The sequence below is a fragment of the Bombina bombina genome, chromosome 1 (assembly GCF_027579735.1).
Source record: "Bombina bombina isolate aBomBom1 chromosome 1, aBomBom1.pri, whole genome shotgun sequence".
NCBI lineage: Eukaryota > Metazoa > Chordata > Amphibia > Anura > Bombinatoridae > Bombina > Bombina bombina.
The window spans coordinates 285915820-285935790 of NC_069499.1; the positions used below are offsets into that span (position 1 = coordinate 285915820).

A 19971-nucleotide genomic window follows, 5' to 3' on the forward strand; every position below is an offset into this window, starting at 1 on the left:
ACACACTAGCAACCTCACCCTATCTCTGTATGACTTGTTCATTCCCCTGGGTCTACACACACACACTAGCAACCTCACCCTATCTCTGTATGACTTGTTTATTCCCCTGGGTCTACACACACACTAGCAACCTCACCCTATCTCTGTATGACTTGTTCATTCCCCTGGGTCTGCACACACACACTAGTAACCTCATCCTATCTCTGTATGACTTGTTTATTCCCCTGGGTCTACACACACACTAGCAACCTCACCCTATCTCTGTATGACTTGTTCATTCCCCTGGGTCTGCACACACTAGTAACCTCACCTCAGTTTACAACAATCTGCTAAATTATGAGACTTTGAAGTCCGAGTCCCTTTATGCCCATAGTCACTTTAGACAGATACACTCAGACAATTTTACCATCATTTCTCTATTTAATCCCAGTTCTCTTACTGCTCTCCCGCCTTCACCAGACTATTAGATGCTTGTACACTTGTAGCTCAGGTACCTAATCTCTTTGTGTTTGTTTATTACCTCACAGCTTGACACCAGTTATCTCTCAGTACCTAAAGTTTCCTCATCTCCTATCGCAGTTCTCTCCCTACCTCAGACTTCACATCTAGCCGGTTTTCCCGCTATACAGCTGGCGTCTCTCCCGCCTGGTTACACCGTGTACCCCCTGTACATGACCCCAGCTCTGGCCTGCCCTTGTGCCCTCTCACCTGCCCGTTCTTGCACAGATCCGCCCACATGCTGGTCCCGTCCCCTCCTCGCATCAGGATGTGGTAGGTGAAGTAGTAGATTCCCGGCACCTGACAGGTGAATTTCCCGGTACTCGGGTCGTAGTGGTTTCCCAGGTTTGTTACTACATCATCGAACTTGAGCAGTTCGTAACCCTCGTGGGGGCTCTTTAGCCCAACATAGAAAGCAATGCGGGGACCGGGCAGAGCGGAGGACACAGCTCCGGGAAGTGAGTTTCCTGCTCCGGGGATCCCCGCTCTTCCTGGCTCACCTCTCTCTCCTGGGGGGCCCCTGACTCCTGGAGTTCCCGGTTCGCCAGGTGGTCCCCTAGGTCCTGGCTTACCGGGTCTCCCGGGGTCTCCCTTGGGCCCCTGAATAAATGGTGGAGGGGCCCCACTGAGGTCCTGTAGGGCTTCCCCGACTGTACTAGGAGGGTGGCCGGTGTACGGATCGCAGATCATCCGACAGGTGCCGAGCATTTCGTAGTGACCCTCCCCCGGAGGTGGCAGTGCCAGCAGCGGGATCACAATGACCAGCACCAGGATCATGACAACCCCAAAGGCGGCTAGCACCACCCGCCGGCGGGGCGCAACCCGGGGCAGCAGGGCGAGAGGGTCCCGCGGACTGGGAGCAGAGAGAGGAGCACCACGGACTGCCAGCTGCTCAGCCCGAGTCGTGGACATATAGTGTGTGACAGGGACACAGGGACCGGGAGGGTGGGAGAGGGGGGCGTGGGCACAGATAAGTACCCCAGGCGCTGCGGGAGCGCACACAGGTTCTGTGAGATCACTGGGATCCACCACAGGGGCAGAAATACATGGAACCAGTGAGAGTTGCCAAATTCAACTGTGGACCTATGGAATTATAGATATTTCAAAAGCATTATCATAGGATATGTGCATTTATATGAGTGTTTAAATAATCACACAGCAGGACTAACTATGTAAAATGTCTATATGAGTGTTAAATAATCATACATCAGGACTATGTAAAATGTCTATATGAGTGTTAAATAATCATACATCAGGACTATGTAAAATGTCTATATGAGTGTTTAATGATCATACATCAGGACTATGTAAAATGTCTATATGAGTGTTAAATAATCATACATCAGGACTATGTAAAATGTCTATATGAGTGTTAAATAATCATACATCAGGACTATGTAAAATGTCTATATGAGTGTTTAATGATCATACATCAGGACTAGATGTGTGACATGTGTATATGAGTGTTTAATAATCATACATCAGGACTAGCTATGTGACATGTGTATATGAGTGTTTAATAATCATACATCAGGACTAGCTATGTGACATGTGTATATGAGTGTTTAATAATCATACATCAGGACTAGCTATGTGACATGTGTATATGAGTGTTAAATAATCATACAGCAGGACTAGCTATGTGACATGTGTATATGAGTGTTTAATAATCATTCAGCAGGACTAGCTATGTGACGTGTATATGAGTGTTTAATAATCATACAGCAGGACTAGCTATGTGACATGTCTATATGAGTGTTTAATAATCATACATCAGGACTAGCTATGTGACATGTGTATATGAGTGTTTAATAATCATACACCAGGACTAGCTATGTGACATGTGTATATGAGTGTTAAATAATCATACAGCAGGACTAGCTATGTGACATGTGTATATGAGTGTTTAATAATCATTCAGCAGGACTAGCTATGTGACGTGTATATGAGTGTTTAATAATCATACAGCAGGACTAGCTATGTGACATGTGTATATGAGTGTTTAATAATCATACAGCAGGACTAGCTATGTGAAATGTGTATTTGAGTGTTTAATAATCATACAGAAGGACTAGCTATGTGAAATGTGTATTTGAGTGTTTAATAATCATACAGAAGGACTAGCTATGTGACATGTGTATATGAGTGTTTAATAATCATACAGCAGGAGTAGCTATGTGACATGTGTATATGAGTGTTTAATAATCATACAGCAGGACTAGCTATGTGACGTGTATATGAGTGTTTAGTAATCATACAGCAGGACTAGCTATGTGACGTGTATATGAGTGTTTAATAATCATACATCAGGACTAGCTATGTGATGTGTATATGAGTGTTTAATAATCATACATCAGGACTAGCTATGTGACATGTGTATATGCGTGTTTAATAATCATACAGCAGGACTAGCTATGTGAAATGTGTATTTGAGTGTTTAATAATCATTCAGCAGGACTAGTTATGTGACTTGTTTATATGAGTATTAAATAATCATACATCAGGACTAGCTATGTGAAATGTGTATTTGAGTGTTTAATAATCATACAGCAGTACTAGCTATGTGACATGTGTATATGAGTGTTTAATAATCATACATCAGTACTGGCTATGTGATGTGTATATGAGTGTTTAATAATCATACAGCAGGACTAGCTATGTGACATGTGTATATGAGTGTTTAATAATCATACATCAGTACTGGCTATGTGATGTGTATATGAGTGTTTAATAATCATACAGCAGGACTAGCTATTGGAAATGTGTATATGAGTATTAAATAATCATACAGCAGTACTAGCTATGTGACATGTGTATATGAGTGTTTAATAATCATACAGCAGTACTAGCTATGTGACATGTGTATATGAGTGTTTAATAATCATACATCAGTACTGGCTATGTGATGTGTATATGAGTGTTTAATAATCATACAGCAGGACTAGCTATGTGAAATGTGTATATGAGTGTTTAATAATCACACAGCAGGACTAGCTATTGGAAATATGTATATGAGTATTAAATAATCATACATCAGGACTAGCTATTGGAAATATGTATATCAGTGTTTAAATAATCATACATCAGGACTAGCTATGTGACATGTGTATATGAGTGTTTAATAATCATACATCAGGACTAGCTATGTGACATGTGTATATGAGTGTTTAATAATCATACAGCAGGACTAGCTATGTGAAATGTGTATATGAGTGTTTAATAATCATACATCAGGACTAGCTAGGTGACATGTGTATATGAGTGTTTAATAATCATACATCAGGACTAGCTATGTGACATGTGTATATGAGTGTTTAATAATCATACATCAGGACTAGCTATGTGACATGTGTATATGAGTGTTTAATAATCATACATCAGGACTAGCTATGTGACATGTGTATATGAGTGTTTAATAATCATACATCAGGACTAGCTATGTGACATGTGTATATGAGTGTTTAATGATCACACAGCAGGACTAGCTATGTGACATGTGTATATGAGTGTTTAATGATCGCACAGCAGGACTAGCTATGTGACATGTGTATATGAGTGTTTAATAATCATACATCAGTACTGGCTATGTGACATGTGTATATGAGTGTTTAATAATCATACATCAGTACTGGCTATGTGACATGTGTATATGAGTGTTTAATAATCATACATCAGGACTAGCTATGGGAAATGTGTATATGAGTGTTTAATAATCACACAGCAGGACTAGCTATTGGAAATGTGTATATGAGTATTAAATAATCATACATCAGGACTAGCTATTGGAAATATGTATATCAGTGTTTAAATAATCATACAGCAGGACTAGCTATGTGACATGTGTATATGAGTGTTTAATAATCATACAGCAGGACTAGCTATGTGACATGTGTATATGAGTGTTTAATAATCATACAGCAGGACTAGCTATGTGATGTGTATATGAGTGTTTAATAATCATACAGCAGGACTAGCTATGTGACATGTGTATATGAGTGTTTAATAATCATACAGCAGGACTAGCTATGTGACATGTGTATATGAGTGTTTAATAATCATACAGCAGGACTAGCTATGTGACATGTGTATGTGAGTGTTTAATAATCATACAGCAGGACTAGCTATGTGACATGTGTATATGAGTGTTTAATAATCATACAGCAGGACTAGCTATGTGACATGTGTATATGAGTGTTTAATAATCATACAGCAGGACTAGCTATGTGATGTGTATATGAGTGTTTAATAATCATACAGCAGGACTAGCTATGTGATGTGTATATGAGTGTTTAATAATCATACAGCAGGACTAGCTATGTGACATGTGTATATGCGTGTTTAATAATCATTCAGCAGGACTAGTTATGTGACTTGTTTATATGAGTGTTTAATAATCATACAGCAGGACTAGCTATGTGATGTGTATATGAGTGTTTAATAATCATACAGCAGGACTAGCTATGTGACATGTGTATATGAGTGTTTAATAATCATACATCAGTACTGGCTATGTGACATGTGTATATGAGTGTTTAATAATCATACATCAGTACTGGCTATGTGACATGTGTATATGAGTGTTTAATAATCATACATCAGGACTAGCTATGTGAAATGTGTATATGAGTGTTTAATAATCATACATCAGGACTAGCTATGTGACATGTGTATATGAGTGTTTAATAATCATACATCAGGACTAGTTATGTGACTTGTTTATATGAGTGTTTAATAATCATACATCAGGACTAGCTATGTGACATGTGCATATGAGTGTTTAATAATCATACAGCAGGACTAGCTATGTGAAATGTGTATATGAGTGTTTAATAATCATACAGCAGTACTAGCTATGTGACATGTGTATATGAGTGTTTAATAATCATACATCAGGACTAGTTATGTGACTTGTTTATATGAGTGTTTAATAATCATACATCAGGACTAGCTATGTGACTTGTTTATATGAGTGTTTAATAATCATACATCAGGACTAGCTATGTGACATGTGTATACGAGTGTTTAATAATCATACATCAGGACTAGTTATGTGACTTGTTTATATGAGTGTTTAATAATCATACATCAGGACTAGCTATGTGACATGTGTATATGAGTGTTTAATAATCATACAGCAGGACTAGCTATGTGAAATGTGTATATGAGTGTTTAATAATCATACAGCAGGACTAGCTATGTGAAATGTGTATATGAGTGTTTAATAATCATACATCAGGACTAGTTATGTGACTTGTTTATATGAGTGTTTAATAATCATACATCAGGACTAGCTATGTGACATGTGTATATGAGTGTTTAATAATCATACAGCAGGACTAGCTATTGGAAATGTGTATATGAGTGTTTAAATAATCATACAGCAGGACTAGCTATGTGACATGTGTATATGAGTGTTTAATAATCATATAGCAGGACTAGCTATGTGACATGTGTATATGAGTGTTAAATAATCATACAGCAGGACTAGCTATGTGAAATGTGTATATGAGTGTTTAATAATCATACAGCAGGACTAGCTATGTGAAATGTATATTTATATGTGTTTTACAATCACATTGTTTGCATTCAACTGCGCATTTCTATATAAATTCAGACATGCACAAGTGTGTATACCTGATCTAGGTGTATGTTTTCTAATGCATATAAAAGAGTATATCCCTGTGCCTGTATATACCGATTTATATGTTTGAGAATATGTGTACATTAAAAACTGATATACACATTCCAAATAGCTAGTCATGCTGTATGATTATTAAAAAAACTTACCTAAATGCACATTTCACAAAGCTAGTCCTGCTGTATGATTATTAAAACACTCATATAAACTCTAGTCTCTGATATTATGTTAAACCAGGAAGCCAGGAAATTTGAATAAACTCTACTCCTGCTATATGATTATTAAACACTTATATACACATTTTCCATAGCTAGTCCTGCTATAAGATTATTAAACACTCATATACACATTTCCATAGCTATGGAAAATGTGTATATGAGTGTTTAATGATCCCACAGCAGGACTTGCTATGTGAAATGTGTATATGAGTGTTTAATGATCACACAGCAGGACTAGCTATGTGAAATGTGTATATGAGTGTTTAATGATCACACAGCAGGACTCGCTATGTGAAATGTGTATATGAGTGTTTAATGATCATATAGCAGGACTAGCTATGTGAAATGTGTATATGAGTGTTTAATAATCATACAGCAGGACTAGCTATTGGAAATATGTACTGTATATGAGTGTTTAGTAATCATACAGCAGGACTAGCTATGTGACGTGTATATGAGTGTTTAATAATCATACAGCAGGACTAGCTATGTGAAATGTGTATATGAGTGTTTAATAATCATAAATCAGGACTAGCTATGTGAAATGTGTATATGAGTGTTTAATAATCATACATCAGGACTAGCTATGTGAAATGCGAGATTTTTTTGGCGCAAAGTTACATTAGATGATGCAAAATTCGTCATTTTTGACGTCTTTGTTGACGCTGAGTTCCTTTCACAAGGTTGCGCGTCTTCAATGACGTGAGTGTGTAATTTCCGGATGTTGTTAGCGCCAAAACAATTCTGTGTTGTGCGTCATACTTGGCGCCAAATATTTTTCATTATTTAAAACCCCATTCCTATATGCCTCTTGCCTTTTTCTCTATCAGAGGGCTATGCTGTTTGCATTTTTTTCCCATTCCTGAAACTGCCATATAAGGAAATTGATAATTTTGCTTTATATGTTGTTTTTTCTCTTACATTTGCAAGATGTCTCAATCTGATCCTGTCTCAGAAACCACTGTTGGAACCCTGCTGCCTGATAACAGCTCTACCAAAGCTAAGTGCATTTTTTGTAAATTTGTGGAGATTATATCTCCAGCTGTGGTATGTAATAGTTGTCATGATAAGCTTTTACATGCAGAGAATGTGTCCATCAGTAATAGTACATTGCCTGTTGTTCCTTCAACATCTAATGTACAAGATACACCTGTGAATTTAAAAGGTTTTATTGCTGATGCAATTCAGAAGGCTTTGTCTGCCATCCCGCTTTCTAATAAACGTAAAAGGTCTTTTAAAACTTCTCATAAAGTTGATGAAATTTCAAATGACCGACAACATACTAAATTATCCTCCTCTGACGAAGTTATCCTCCTCTGACGAGGATCTATCTGATTCAGAAGATCCTTCCTCAGATATTGACACTGACAAATCTACTTTTTTATTTCAAATGGAGTATATTCGTTCTTTGTTAACAGAAGTGTTGATTAAAACTAGTAGACGTTTAAATTCTGTTTATAAACCTCCTGTGGTTACTCCTGAGGTTTTTCCTGTTCCTGATGCTATTTCTGATATGATTTCTAAGGAATGGAATAGGCCTGGTACTTATTATATTCCTTCTTCAAGGTTTAAAAAAATTGTATCCTTTTCCAGCAGTTAGATTGGAGTTTTGGGAAAAGATCCCCAAAGTTGATGGGGCTATTTCTACTCTTGCTAAACGTACTACTATTCCTATGGAAGATAGTACTTCCTTTAAAGATCCTTTAGATAGGAAACTTGAATCCTATCTGAGGAAAGCCTATTTATATTCTGGTCATCTGCTCAGGCCTGCAATTTCTTTGGCTGATGTTGCAGCTGCATCAACTTTTTGGTTGGAAAGTTTAGCTTGCTTCAACATGCTACTCATTTTATTTGTGATGCCATTTTTGATATCATCAAAATTCATGTTAAATCTATGTCTTTAGCCATTTTAGCTAGGAGAGCTTTGTGGCTTAAATCTTGGAATGCTGACATGGTATCTAAGTCTACATTACTATCTCTTTCTTTCCAAGGTAATAAGTTATTTGGTTCTCAGTTGGATTCAATTATTTCAACTGTTACTGGGGGGAGGGAGTTTTTTTTGCCTCAGGATAAAAGACCTAAGGGTAAATCTAAAGCTTCTAACCGTTTTCGTTACCTTTGACAAAATAAGGAACAGAAACCTAATCCTTCCCCCAAAGAATCTGATTCCAATTGGAAACCTTCTTCAAGTTGGAGTAAATCCAAACCATTTAAGAAATCAAAGCCAGCCCCCAAGTCTGCATGAAGGTGCGGCCCTCATTCCAGCTCAGCTGGTAGGGGGCAGATTAAGATTCTTCCGAAATATTTGGGCAGATTCTTTCCAAAATCAATGGATTCAGAGTATTGTCTCTCAAGGGTACTGAATAGAATTCAGAGTAAGACCTCTTGTGAGAAGATTTTTTTCTCTCACGCATCCCAGCAAATCCAGTAAAGGCTCAGGCTTTCCTGAAGTGTGTTTCAGACCTGGAGCTTTCAGGGGTAATCATACCAGTTCAGTTTCAGGAACAGGGTCTGGGGTTTTATTCAAATCTATTCATTGTCCCAAAGAAAGAAAGAAAATTCATTCAGGCCAGTTCTGGATCTGAAATTTTTTAATCCTTATGTAAGAGTGTCAACTTTCAAAATGGTGACTATAAGGACTATTCTGCCTTTTGTTCAGCAAGGGCATTATATGTCCACAATAGACTTACAAGATGCATATCTTCATATTCCGATTCATCCAGATCATTTTCAGTTTCTGAGAATCTCTTTTCTAGACAAGCATTACTAATTTGTCGCTCTTCCATTTGGCCTAGCGACAGCTCCAAGAATCTTTTCAAAAGTTCCCGGTGTCCTACTCTCTGTAATCAGAGAACGGGGTATTGCTGTGTTTCCTTATTTGGACGATATCTTGGTACTAGCTCAGTCTTTACATTCTGCAGAATCTCACACAAATCAACTAGTGTTGTTTCTTTAAAGACATGGTTGGAGGATCAATTTACCAAAAAGTTCTTTGATTCCTCAGACAAGGGTCACCTTTTTAGTTTTCCAAATAGATTCAATGTCCATGACTCTGTCTCTAACAGACAAGAGAAGATTAAAATTGGTTTCAGCTTGTCGGAACCTTCAGTCTCAATCATTCCCTTCAGTAGCTATGTGCATGGAAGTTTTAGGTCTCATGACTGCAGCATCGGACGTGATCCCCTTTGCTCGTTTTCACATGAGACCTATCCAGCTTTGTATGCTGAACCAGTGGTGCAGGGATTATACAAATGTTCAGATGTGGGGTCTTCCAGAAATAGATCTGATGGCTTCTCATCTAAACAAGAAACTTCCCAGGTACCTGTCCAGGTCCAGGGATCCTCAGGCGGAAGCAGTGGATGCGTTGACAGTTCCTTGTTGTTACCAACCTGCTTATATTTTCCCACCTCTAGTTCTTCTTCCAAGAGTGATCTCCAAAATCATCACGGAACAATCGTTTGTGTTGCTGGTAGCTCCAGCATGGCCTCACAGGTTTTGGTATGCGGATCTTGTTCGAATGTCCAGTTGCCAACCTTGGCCACTTCCATTAAGGCTAGACCTTCTGTCTCGAGGTCTGTTTTTCCATCAGGATCTGAAATCATTAAATTTGAAGGTATGGAAATTGAATGCCTAGTGCTTAGTCCCAGTGATTAATACTATGTGACAGGCTCGTAAATCTGTTTCTAGGAAGATTTATTATCGAGTTTGGAAGACTTATATTTCATGGTGTTCTTCTCATAAATTCTCTTGGCATTCTTTTAGAATTCCTAGAATTTTACAGTTTCTTCAGGATGGTTTGGATAAGGGTTTGTCTGCAAGTTTCTTGAAGGGACAAATCTCTGCTCTTTCTGTTTTATTTCACAGAAAGAATGCTAAGCTTCCTGATATACACTGTTTTCTACAGGCTTTAGTCCGTATGAAGCCTGTCATTAAATCAATCTCTACTCCTTGGAGTCTTAATTTGGTTTTGGCTTTACAGGCTCCTCCGTTTGAGCCTATGCATTCTTTGGACATTAAACTACTTTCTTGTTGTTCCTTTTGGCAATCTCTTCTGCTAGAAGAGTTTCTGAATTATCTGCTCTTTCTTGTGAATCGTCTTTTCTGATTTTTCATCAGGATAAGGCGGTTTTGTGGAATTCTTTTAAATTCTTACCTAAGGTTGTGAATTCTAACAACATTAATAGAGAAATTGTTATCTTCTTTGTGTCCTAATCCTAAGAATTCTTTGGAGAGATCCTTACATTCTTTGGATGTGGTAAGAGCTTTGAAATATTATGTCGAAGCTACTAAAGATTTCAGGAAGACTTCTAGTCTATTTGTTATCTTTTCTGGTTCTAGGAAAGGTCCGAAGGATTCTGCCGTTTCCTTGGCATCTTGGTTGATGCTTTTGATTCATCAGGCTTATTTGGAATCGGGTCAAGCCCCGCCTCAGAGAGTTACAGCTCATTCTACTAGATCAGTCTCTACTTCGTGGACTTTTAAGATTGAAGCTTCAGTTGATCAGATTTGCAAAGCAATAAATTAGCATATCTAGATAGATATATCAGTTTACAGATAATACCCCGAGGACTTAGATTAGAAAAAGAATGCACATTTGAGCTAAATGAACTTTTACAAAAAGAATGGCAATCAGCACTAGAAAAAGCATCTTTTAATTTAATAAATATAATTAAAAAAGCACGTAATATTTCCTTAGAGACATTTGAAATTAGAATCACAGAAATTAAAAATGCACTAGAAATTCACCAAGATGACAAATTTTGTAAAGATAGACAAATAGAAATTATAGAAACACTTAAAAATAAAAAAATGGAATTAATCTGTAATAAAAGTAAAAAAATGGCAAGAGACCAAAATGATTACAAACAATCATTAGAACAAGAAAACACTGACATTAACAATAGTGAGAAAAACAACACAGCAGATAACACTTGGAATATTGTTCCTAAAAACACAAACAAAAAAAGAAGAATCTACTGAAACCAATACAATTGGTCATTGAGGAAACACATAATCACCAAGGGAAATATTACACATACCCTAATAAAAATTGGCACTGGGAGAATGACATTGAGAGAGATAATTATAGAGTAACTAATCCCTTTATAAATAACTTCAGACCCAATTATAGAATGCATAATAATTCTTCTAGAAATAATTTTGAACAAACTGGAAATTCAAATGGATATAGAATGAATTATAGTAATAATTATAATGGACATAATAGATACTCTCATTATAATGGGCAGAATAACGGATACAAAAGAAACTAGAGTAATTTCAGATATAATATGGAACCAAGAGGATGGTTTAGACAATATTAAAAGATGAGATTAATATTCCAAACTCCCCACTTCAGGGTAGATCAACTGATTTTTTTAGGATTAGGCCCAGTATCCAAGACCCCAAGGTTAACCAGAAAAAGAAATATAGAGGAACCAGAGGAGGAATACGAACAAAATCAAAAAAGGTGGAGATAGATGATAAGGGTATTTTTAATTTAAGCAAAATAGAGCTATCACTAGAAGAGAAATAAGTATTCAACAAAGGTCTATCTTTTGCCCCAACACAAAGACTAAATAAGTTTGAAACTCACATTCATATTAATCAATTTATCTGCAGATTGACATTAAAAAGATATTTTCTGAAAAATCCAGTTGAAAGAAATGTAACGAGTATAAGAGATAATATCACTACTACAAAAACTAATCAAATACAACCTAACATTATACATACTGCCCTTAAACCCAAATCTGCATTCTACCCCCTTCATGAGAAAGGGAGCCATATAAAAATCTTTGAAAAAATGCTCCAAAAAGATATAAACAAATTTATACATACTAAACAAAGAACGAAGTACAATCTAAATAGGAGTGAAAAATCTGTACTAGAGAATTTGAAAAATAATAGAAACATAACGATTAAACCTGCGGACAAAGGAGGTGGAATCGTTTTAATGGACACAGATTATTATTTAAAAGAGTCATGTAGAATATTAAATGACAAAACCACCTATCAATAATTAAAATTAAATCCATCAAATAAGATAAAAGAAAACCTGAAATTATTATTAACAGAGGCAAAACATGAGAAAATACTAAACAATAAAGAATTCAATTTTCTAAATCAAGAGCATCCCAGAATGGCAATATTCTATTTCTTGCCGAAGATTCATAAGAATCTAACAGCACCCCCAGGTAGACCTATTATATCTGGGATTGGCTCAGTAACAGCCAATTTGTCTCAATATATAGATATCCAATTACAAAAATATGTAAAAATACTACCCACATATTTAAAAGATACAGGAGAAGTATTGTCCATACTGAAGGATTTTGTTTGGGATGATAGTTACATGTTGGCAACATGTGATGTCACAGCCCTATACACAAGTATTATACATGACAAAGGTCTAGAAGCGATAAGATATTATTTGAATAATGACAATACTATGTTACATAATCAGAGAGATTTTATCATAAAGGGGGTAGAATTTATATTAATGAATAATGTATTTGCTTTCAATAATAAAATGTATATACAAACTAAAGGAACAGCGATGGGCACGAGGTTCAAGCCCAGTTACGCAAATCTATTTATGGGCCTTTGGGAGCAGATATTCCTGGAGTCACGTGATCTGGGCGCAAGCCTCGTGCTTTTCAAATGCTATATAGATGACGTGCTAATTATATGGCGAGGAGATGAAGAAAGTCTTCTAAAAATGTTTGATGATATGAATAAGAATACTGATAGTCTACAGTTCACATATGAAATAAATAAAAACAATATCACATTTCTGGATTTAGATATATTCATAGAAGATACAGCTTTATATACAAAAAATCATTTCAAGAAAGTAGACACAAATGACTATATACACTCAGAAAGCTGCCACCTCCCAAGGTGGATAAGCAATATTCCCAAAGGACAATGCTTGAGAATAAGTAGAAATTGTTCAAGGTTAACGGATTATGATACACAAATAAAAATCTTAGAAGAAAGGTTTCTAGAAAGGGGATATGATCAGGGAATAGTCAAAACAGCGATAGAATTTGGTAGAGAATTGAAGGGATAAAATACACAGAAACCATTAATACCAAAAGAAGAAGATACAGTGAAGCTAAAAGTAACTTTCATTACAAATTTTAATAGTGACTACAAAATTATAGAGAAAATAGTCAAGAGATACTGGCATCTGATAAAAGAAGATCCTGTCATAGGAGAGAAATTAACCGATAAGCCGAATTTTATATACAGAAGGGCTAGAAATATGAAAAGTATACTAGCCCCTAGCGAGTTCACACAAAAAACAAAGATACTAGATAAAGATCTGAAGGGTAAATTACTAACAGGTTTCTATCCCTGCTATAGCTGTAAAGCTTGTAAGCACAGCAATAAAAAGAAAGAAATAGAATCTACAAGTAACAACTACAAAGTTAAGATTAGTAAAACCATTAGATGCAGTGACCATAATGTTATATATATACTGCAGTGCAGTTGCAAATTACAGTATTTAGGTGAAACAACCAGGTGTCTCCGAACACAAATTCGTGAACATCTATGGAATATAGAAAAAGGACAACAGGAAACACATTTATATGAACATTTCAGATCAGTACACAATAACAACATGAAAGACCTAACATACTGGGGTATAAAGAAGGTAAGAAACCCTGGAGAGGAGGACATTTTGAAAGAATAATATTAAAGAAAGAAGCAGAATATGTATACAATATGGGAACCTTGTACCCAAAAGGACTTAACTCCGAATTGGATCTGACTCCATTTATACTAGACTAGGAGTGAATATTCTGATCCATATATGAATATCCTAAGAAGAATCTGTCTATACAGTAACTATTAATAGTTAGTCAACTAGTATACCTCTCCATAAGACTATTGTCAGAATAACCATATATGTGAAATATCCTACAATTATATAATCCATTGACCACTGCTATAAACACTCTGTATGGAATAATATAAATATCCAAAATAACCACACATATTGCTTATCTCTGTTATGAACATTACAATAATCTTATATGTCTTCTGTTTTATTATATTTGGGCCATATGTAATAATATAAATATCCCATTTAAGGGAGTTTTTTTACAATAAACCCACTAACATTATTGTTGTATTTTTAGAAATTTACTATATAATAATTATAACTAAAAGAAATTTACCATTTCCAATATTATCGGTTTAGGATTAATACATATTTTAAATCATATGGAAACATATTATTATTAAAAGAAATTGTATCACCATCGAATTAACAACTAGATATAAGAAAAGGATTATGTATACCACCTTTAGCAACAACAAAGACGATACCACCTTTAAGAAATCCTATAGAGACAATTGGAGTAAATTGGAACAAATCAAGATGGAGAGCGGGTTATTTAAACACAGCAAAGATTCCCCTTGAACAGCAGTCTTGAAAAAGCCTAAAACACAGGTGAAACGCGTTGACGTTTATTCAAGGGTTGTAAAAGAATATCTACCTTTTTTTCGAACATATACTAATACTCTGCGCAGAGTTCTAGAAAAAGGACAAAGAATAAAGCCCATATTGCAAACAGCGGACTGTTACATCTTTTCAGTGGAAGGGAAAAGAACCGGTAGCCCCAGAGAACCATTCACCACCTCGAGAGACGCAAGCGGCAAAGGTTTACGATAAGAGTGAACCGGGAAACAAGAGGTCAGAGGGGGATATCGGAGGCCGACTGGTCTAAGATTAGACCGCTGATACAATATCAGCTCCTGGGGACCGGTAAAGTATACCTACTGTCTATACCAGTACCGCATAGAACTATTATTACTTATCGGCTGTCAAAGCCAAACCCGCTACACATCTTACGAATTTGGATGTTGATTTTACAAGTTATTATTTAGACTATTGGCATAAGTCTCAATAACACATGTGAAGCTATCCGCTAATATATGTGAAGCTATCTGCAAGTGTAATAAAGATTTGCAAAAGTGTATCAAACGTTAAAGGATTCCAGAGTGAATGATACAAATAGACTTTCTATTTTGTGGATTGTTACAAGTACACTCTCTATCCCAATAAGAGTCTTTTCATTCATGTTTTTCATAGATGGACCTTGACCCTTATATTCATTCTTCCTATTGTTAGTGCACACCCCCAGCTATCCAGTACTTATACAGGTCAAGCGCTGTTTAGATTTTCCTTCTTTGTATATATACTTAGAATATTTGTGAGAGTATTCTTTTTAAACAGCTCACAGGGTTGTTAGTTTGGCGCTTATCATCTCTTCCTTCTTTTACAAAGCAGCAACTTGGTCTTCTTTGCATACATTTACTAAATTCTACAGTTTTTATGTATTTGCTTCTTCGGAAGCAGTTTTTGGTAGAAAAGTTCTTCAGGCAGCTGTTTTAGTTTTATTCTTCTGCTTATGTTTTAAGTTTTTTTCTTTCATTTATGAGAAAAAATTATTTTTTTGGTTGTGGATTTAATTTTTTCAGCGGAAAATGGCTGTTTTTATTTTATCCCTCCCTCTCTAGTGACTCTTGTGTGGAGTTCCACATCTTAGGTATTGCTATCCCATACGTCACTAGCTCATGGACTCTTGCCAATTACATTAAAGAAAACATATTTTATGTAAGAACTTACCTGATAAATTAATTTCTTTCATATTGGCAAGAGTCCATGAGGCCCACCCTTTTTATGGTGGTTTTTGATTTTTTTTGTATAAAGCACAATTATTTCCAAATTCCTTTGTTGATGCTTTTTACTCCTTTCTTTATCACCCCACTACTTGGCTATTCATTAAACTGAATTGTGGGTGTGGTGAGGGGTGTATTTATAGGCATTTTGAGGTTTGGGAAACTTTGCCCCTCCTGTTAGGATTGTATATCCCATACGTCACTAGCTCATGGACTCTTGCCAATATGAAAGAAATTAATTTATCAGGTAAGTTCTTACATAAATTATGTTTTTTTCTAACTTTGACCCCCAAAATCTGTTATACATTTGGTACGTCCTTGGTTGTTAACGGGTTAATCAGTTATAATGAAGATGCGCTTTACCTTACTTTTTTATGTAGCACTGACATTCAAATAACCCTGCACTACGGCTGCCCAAAGCTAATAGTTTGCATTATTCTCCAATAGGCACTCTAGCTACAACAAAAGTGGGGTGCGACTAGGCAGCTGATTGGAGAACAATTCAAACCGTTAGCTTACCAAAAAAAAAGACTTTTGAAGTGGGTGTCCGGAGCACAGATTATTAGAATTTCAGCTACGTTAAAAAGTAAGTCAAAGTGCATCTTTATTACAATAATGATTTAAACTCCTTCTAAAATATCACTAACATTCCGGATCTGTTTATACAAAGGGGGGGGGGGGGGGGAGTTTACCATCACTTTAATGATTGTTCCTGCCATACCTGAAAGTGGCCAGCTTTCCTTAAAGTTATAGAAAGGTCAAAATTGAAATGTGCATGGGTGCCTTTTAATTTTAAATAGATGCATTTTTGCATTATACTTCAATTAGCAAAAAATGCTTCTAGTAAAGTTATTACTGTTTTTCAGTGGCATATGAATGGCTTAACGTAAGTGAAAGTGGGAAATTAGCAGCTGGACACAATGTTGTTGGCTCTAGTCGGCAATACTTAGGGATAGGTTACAAGTGGAACGCTATTTATCGCTCCCACTCATGTGCTAACTCCACTCAACTTCAGATCTTTGTGCGTATCAGGTGCTCTACATATTACAAGTTGAAAGTAAAGATTTTTTGCTCACCTACTAACCCCGACGCACGTAAAGAGCCGAAGTTAGAATATCATAACCGCATTAACGTACTCCCCCTAGACTTAAATGGAGTTGGAAAAGCAGAAAAAAAACATACTTGCGTGCTAACCCGAATTGCCATAAGCCACCTACTCTAATAACCCGTAAACTGCCACCTAACCCCACGCAAATTACCCCACTACACTATTAACCCCTAAACGGCCACATCCCCACATTGCAAGTTCCTACTAACCTCTAAACCCCCTAACCAGCTAAACCCTATTACATCCCTAACCTAACACCCCTAAGTTACCAACAACAACAAAAATAACCTTAAAGGGACACTGAACCCAAAATGTTTCTTTTGTGATTCAGATAGAGAATGCAATTTTAAAAAACTTTTTAATTTACTCCTATTATCAATTTTTCTTCGTTCTCTTGCTTTCTTTATTTGAAAAAGAAGACATCTAAGCTATTTTTTTGGTTCAGACCATGGAAAGCACTTGTTTATTGGTAGGTAAATTTACCCACCAATCAGCAAGAACAACACAGTGTGTTCACCAAAAATGGGCCGGCATCTAAAGTTACATTCTTGCATTTCAAATAAAGATACCAAGAGAATGAAAAGAATTTGATAATAGGAGTAAATTAGAAAGTTGCTTAAAATTGCATGCTCTATCTGAATCACAATAGAAAAAAATTGGGTTCAGTGTCTCTTTACAAAAAAACTAGCATTACCTAAAAAAAAATGACCTTAAAAAAAAACTAACATTACATTAAAAAATAAGCTGCCATTACAGAAAATAAAAACCTACTGTTATAGGAAAAAAAACTAATTACCAAAAATAAAACCCCCACAGATATGCCTATTATAAAATTAAAGTCCCTCTTTCAACAAATGCACCCCAAAATAAAAAAAAAACCCTATACTAACACTAAAATAAAATATAGCAATAGCCATTAGAAGGGCTTTTTGTAGGGCATTGCTCTAAAGTGATTTAGCTCTTTTTAACTAAAATCAATATATGCATAGTAACATAGTAAAGGAGGTTGAAAAAAGACAGAAGTCCATTGAGTTCAACCTATACAAATCTTAATTTATGAACAATAAAATATCCAGTTAATCTTTGATTAATCCTATTAAAAAGATGACCCATTTAACACCAGCAATCATATCTCTGAATTCTGTTTCTAGCCAGAAATGTATCTAAACCATAGTATCTAAGGTATTGACATTTTTTTTGTTGTTTTTTTTTTTAAATCTTTTATTTATATACCAACAGTGTAAAATACAAAAAAATAAGCTATTTTGCTTCTCTCATTCACCCCCAGGGTCTTTTGGGGATCGGGAAAGAATCAAACAGCAATGTAGTGGAGACTGAGGACCTAAACATATACATGTACAGAAAGAGAGCAAATCAGTCATTTCCACATTTGTATACAGAAACTAAAATAATATGAATCAACAAATTGCCTTATTGGGCATCCAATTAATAATAAGTTGATTGAAAAAGTGAAACAACAAATAAGACAGTATTACATTGCATGGAAATACACGGTTAGAGGTTTTTCTTCCTTTTCCTTGTAAGGAAGGTAGGTCAAACCTAGACCAAAGCAGGAAATAAAAGTAATAGAGAAAGAAGGGAAGAGAGGGGAAAAAAGCACTGGGGGATAGGGAAAAAGGATGCCCTACCGCCCCCAGAACCCTCTCCAACCTAGCTTTCCAGAAATATAATTAATTTATATGAGATTCCCTTCTAAAACTGGCTTCCTGTAGATAGATTGTGTTTATAAATGGGTTGATTATTTGTTTTTGTACCACTGGGGAGTGTGATCTTGTGTAATCCCCCCCCCCCATTTTGCAAAAAACGTGGGTACCTCAGTCTTACTATTATATCAGGTGTCAAATTTTTCTATTATCATTTTGTTTTTAACTAGTTCCAGTAATTTTTTGAAACTTGGCGATTTCTGTGACTTCCAACTGGAGATTACATTTTAACCGGGCAATATAATACATTTAATAAACTTTGCATTGATAATAAGTCCCTTCTCATTGCTTTTTAAAAAGATAATATCTAACATGTTAATCTTAATCTTAAAACTCAATATTTTGGAGATCCAATGTGAGATCATAGCCCAAAATTTTTACATTTTTGGACATAGTCTTAAACAGTGCGTAATATTTGCATTTGGGAGGTTACACCTATAGTATGCCACTGTTCTAGCTTGATTCCATTGTGTAAGCTTGTCTGGAGTGATGAAGGCAAAATTCAGCAATTACAAGTGGGACTCACGCCAAGAAAAAAGAAGAGTAGCTTTGTATGCTCTTTCAATGCTTTTCGTAATGAGATCATCTCCGATTGAATAAATGCCCTTTCTCAATTTTACAGTTAATTTAGTGGTATTGCTCTTTCCTTCCTGTTTAAGAATTAACCTCTACCAGTATGATATCGAACAGATACCGTTTTTAAATAAGTTTATCCCCACTGTTGTGGTGTGGATTTCAATGTGTGGGAGGTACAATAATGTCTAGCTTGGAGAAAGGCAAAGAAGCTTTTGTTGTCAATGTTAAACTGTTGTTTAATTTGTTAGAAAGAATTAACATTACCCAATTAGGCTCAAGTATTTGAGCAGTATATTCTAGACCTTGCTGTTTCCATTGCTTATATATATATTATATATAAATATTTGAGCTCCTCCCCTCTGGGAAATCCGGGTTGTCTGTTAATGGAAGAAACTTTTGGGGAGGACATCTAGGGATTTACAATCCTTTTGCCAAGCAATGATAGGGTTTTTGAAAACTATAAAAAAATAATAATAATGTCTGGTAATTTTTTCACTGGTATGTGGATTAATG

The 19971-nt window shown here is 35.8% G+C and overlaps 1 protein-coding gene across 1 annotated transcript; it reads right to left on the minus strand.

Annotated features, from left to right (window-relative positions):
- Window positions 1-621: 621 nt before the first annotated feature.
- Window positions 622-1332, minus strand: LOC128657668 (complement C1q-like protein 2). Its single transcript, XM_053712065.1, has one exon. It carries the CDS (start codon window positions 1273-1275, stop codon window positions 622-624), a length of 654 nt encoding a protein of 217 aa, XP_053568040.1. The 5' UTR covers window positions 1276-1332.
- Between the last annotated feature and the right edge of the window lie 18639 nt (window positions 1333-19971).

Coding starts and splice junctions, on each gene's coding strand:
- LOC128657668 (XM_053712065.1), bottom strand. CDS start 1,275: ATGATCCTGGTGCTGGTCATTGTGATCCCGCTGCTGGCACTGCCACCT.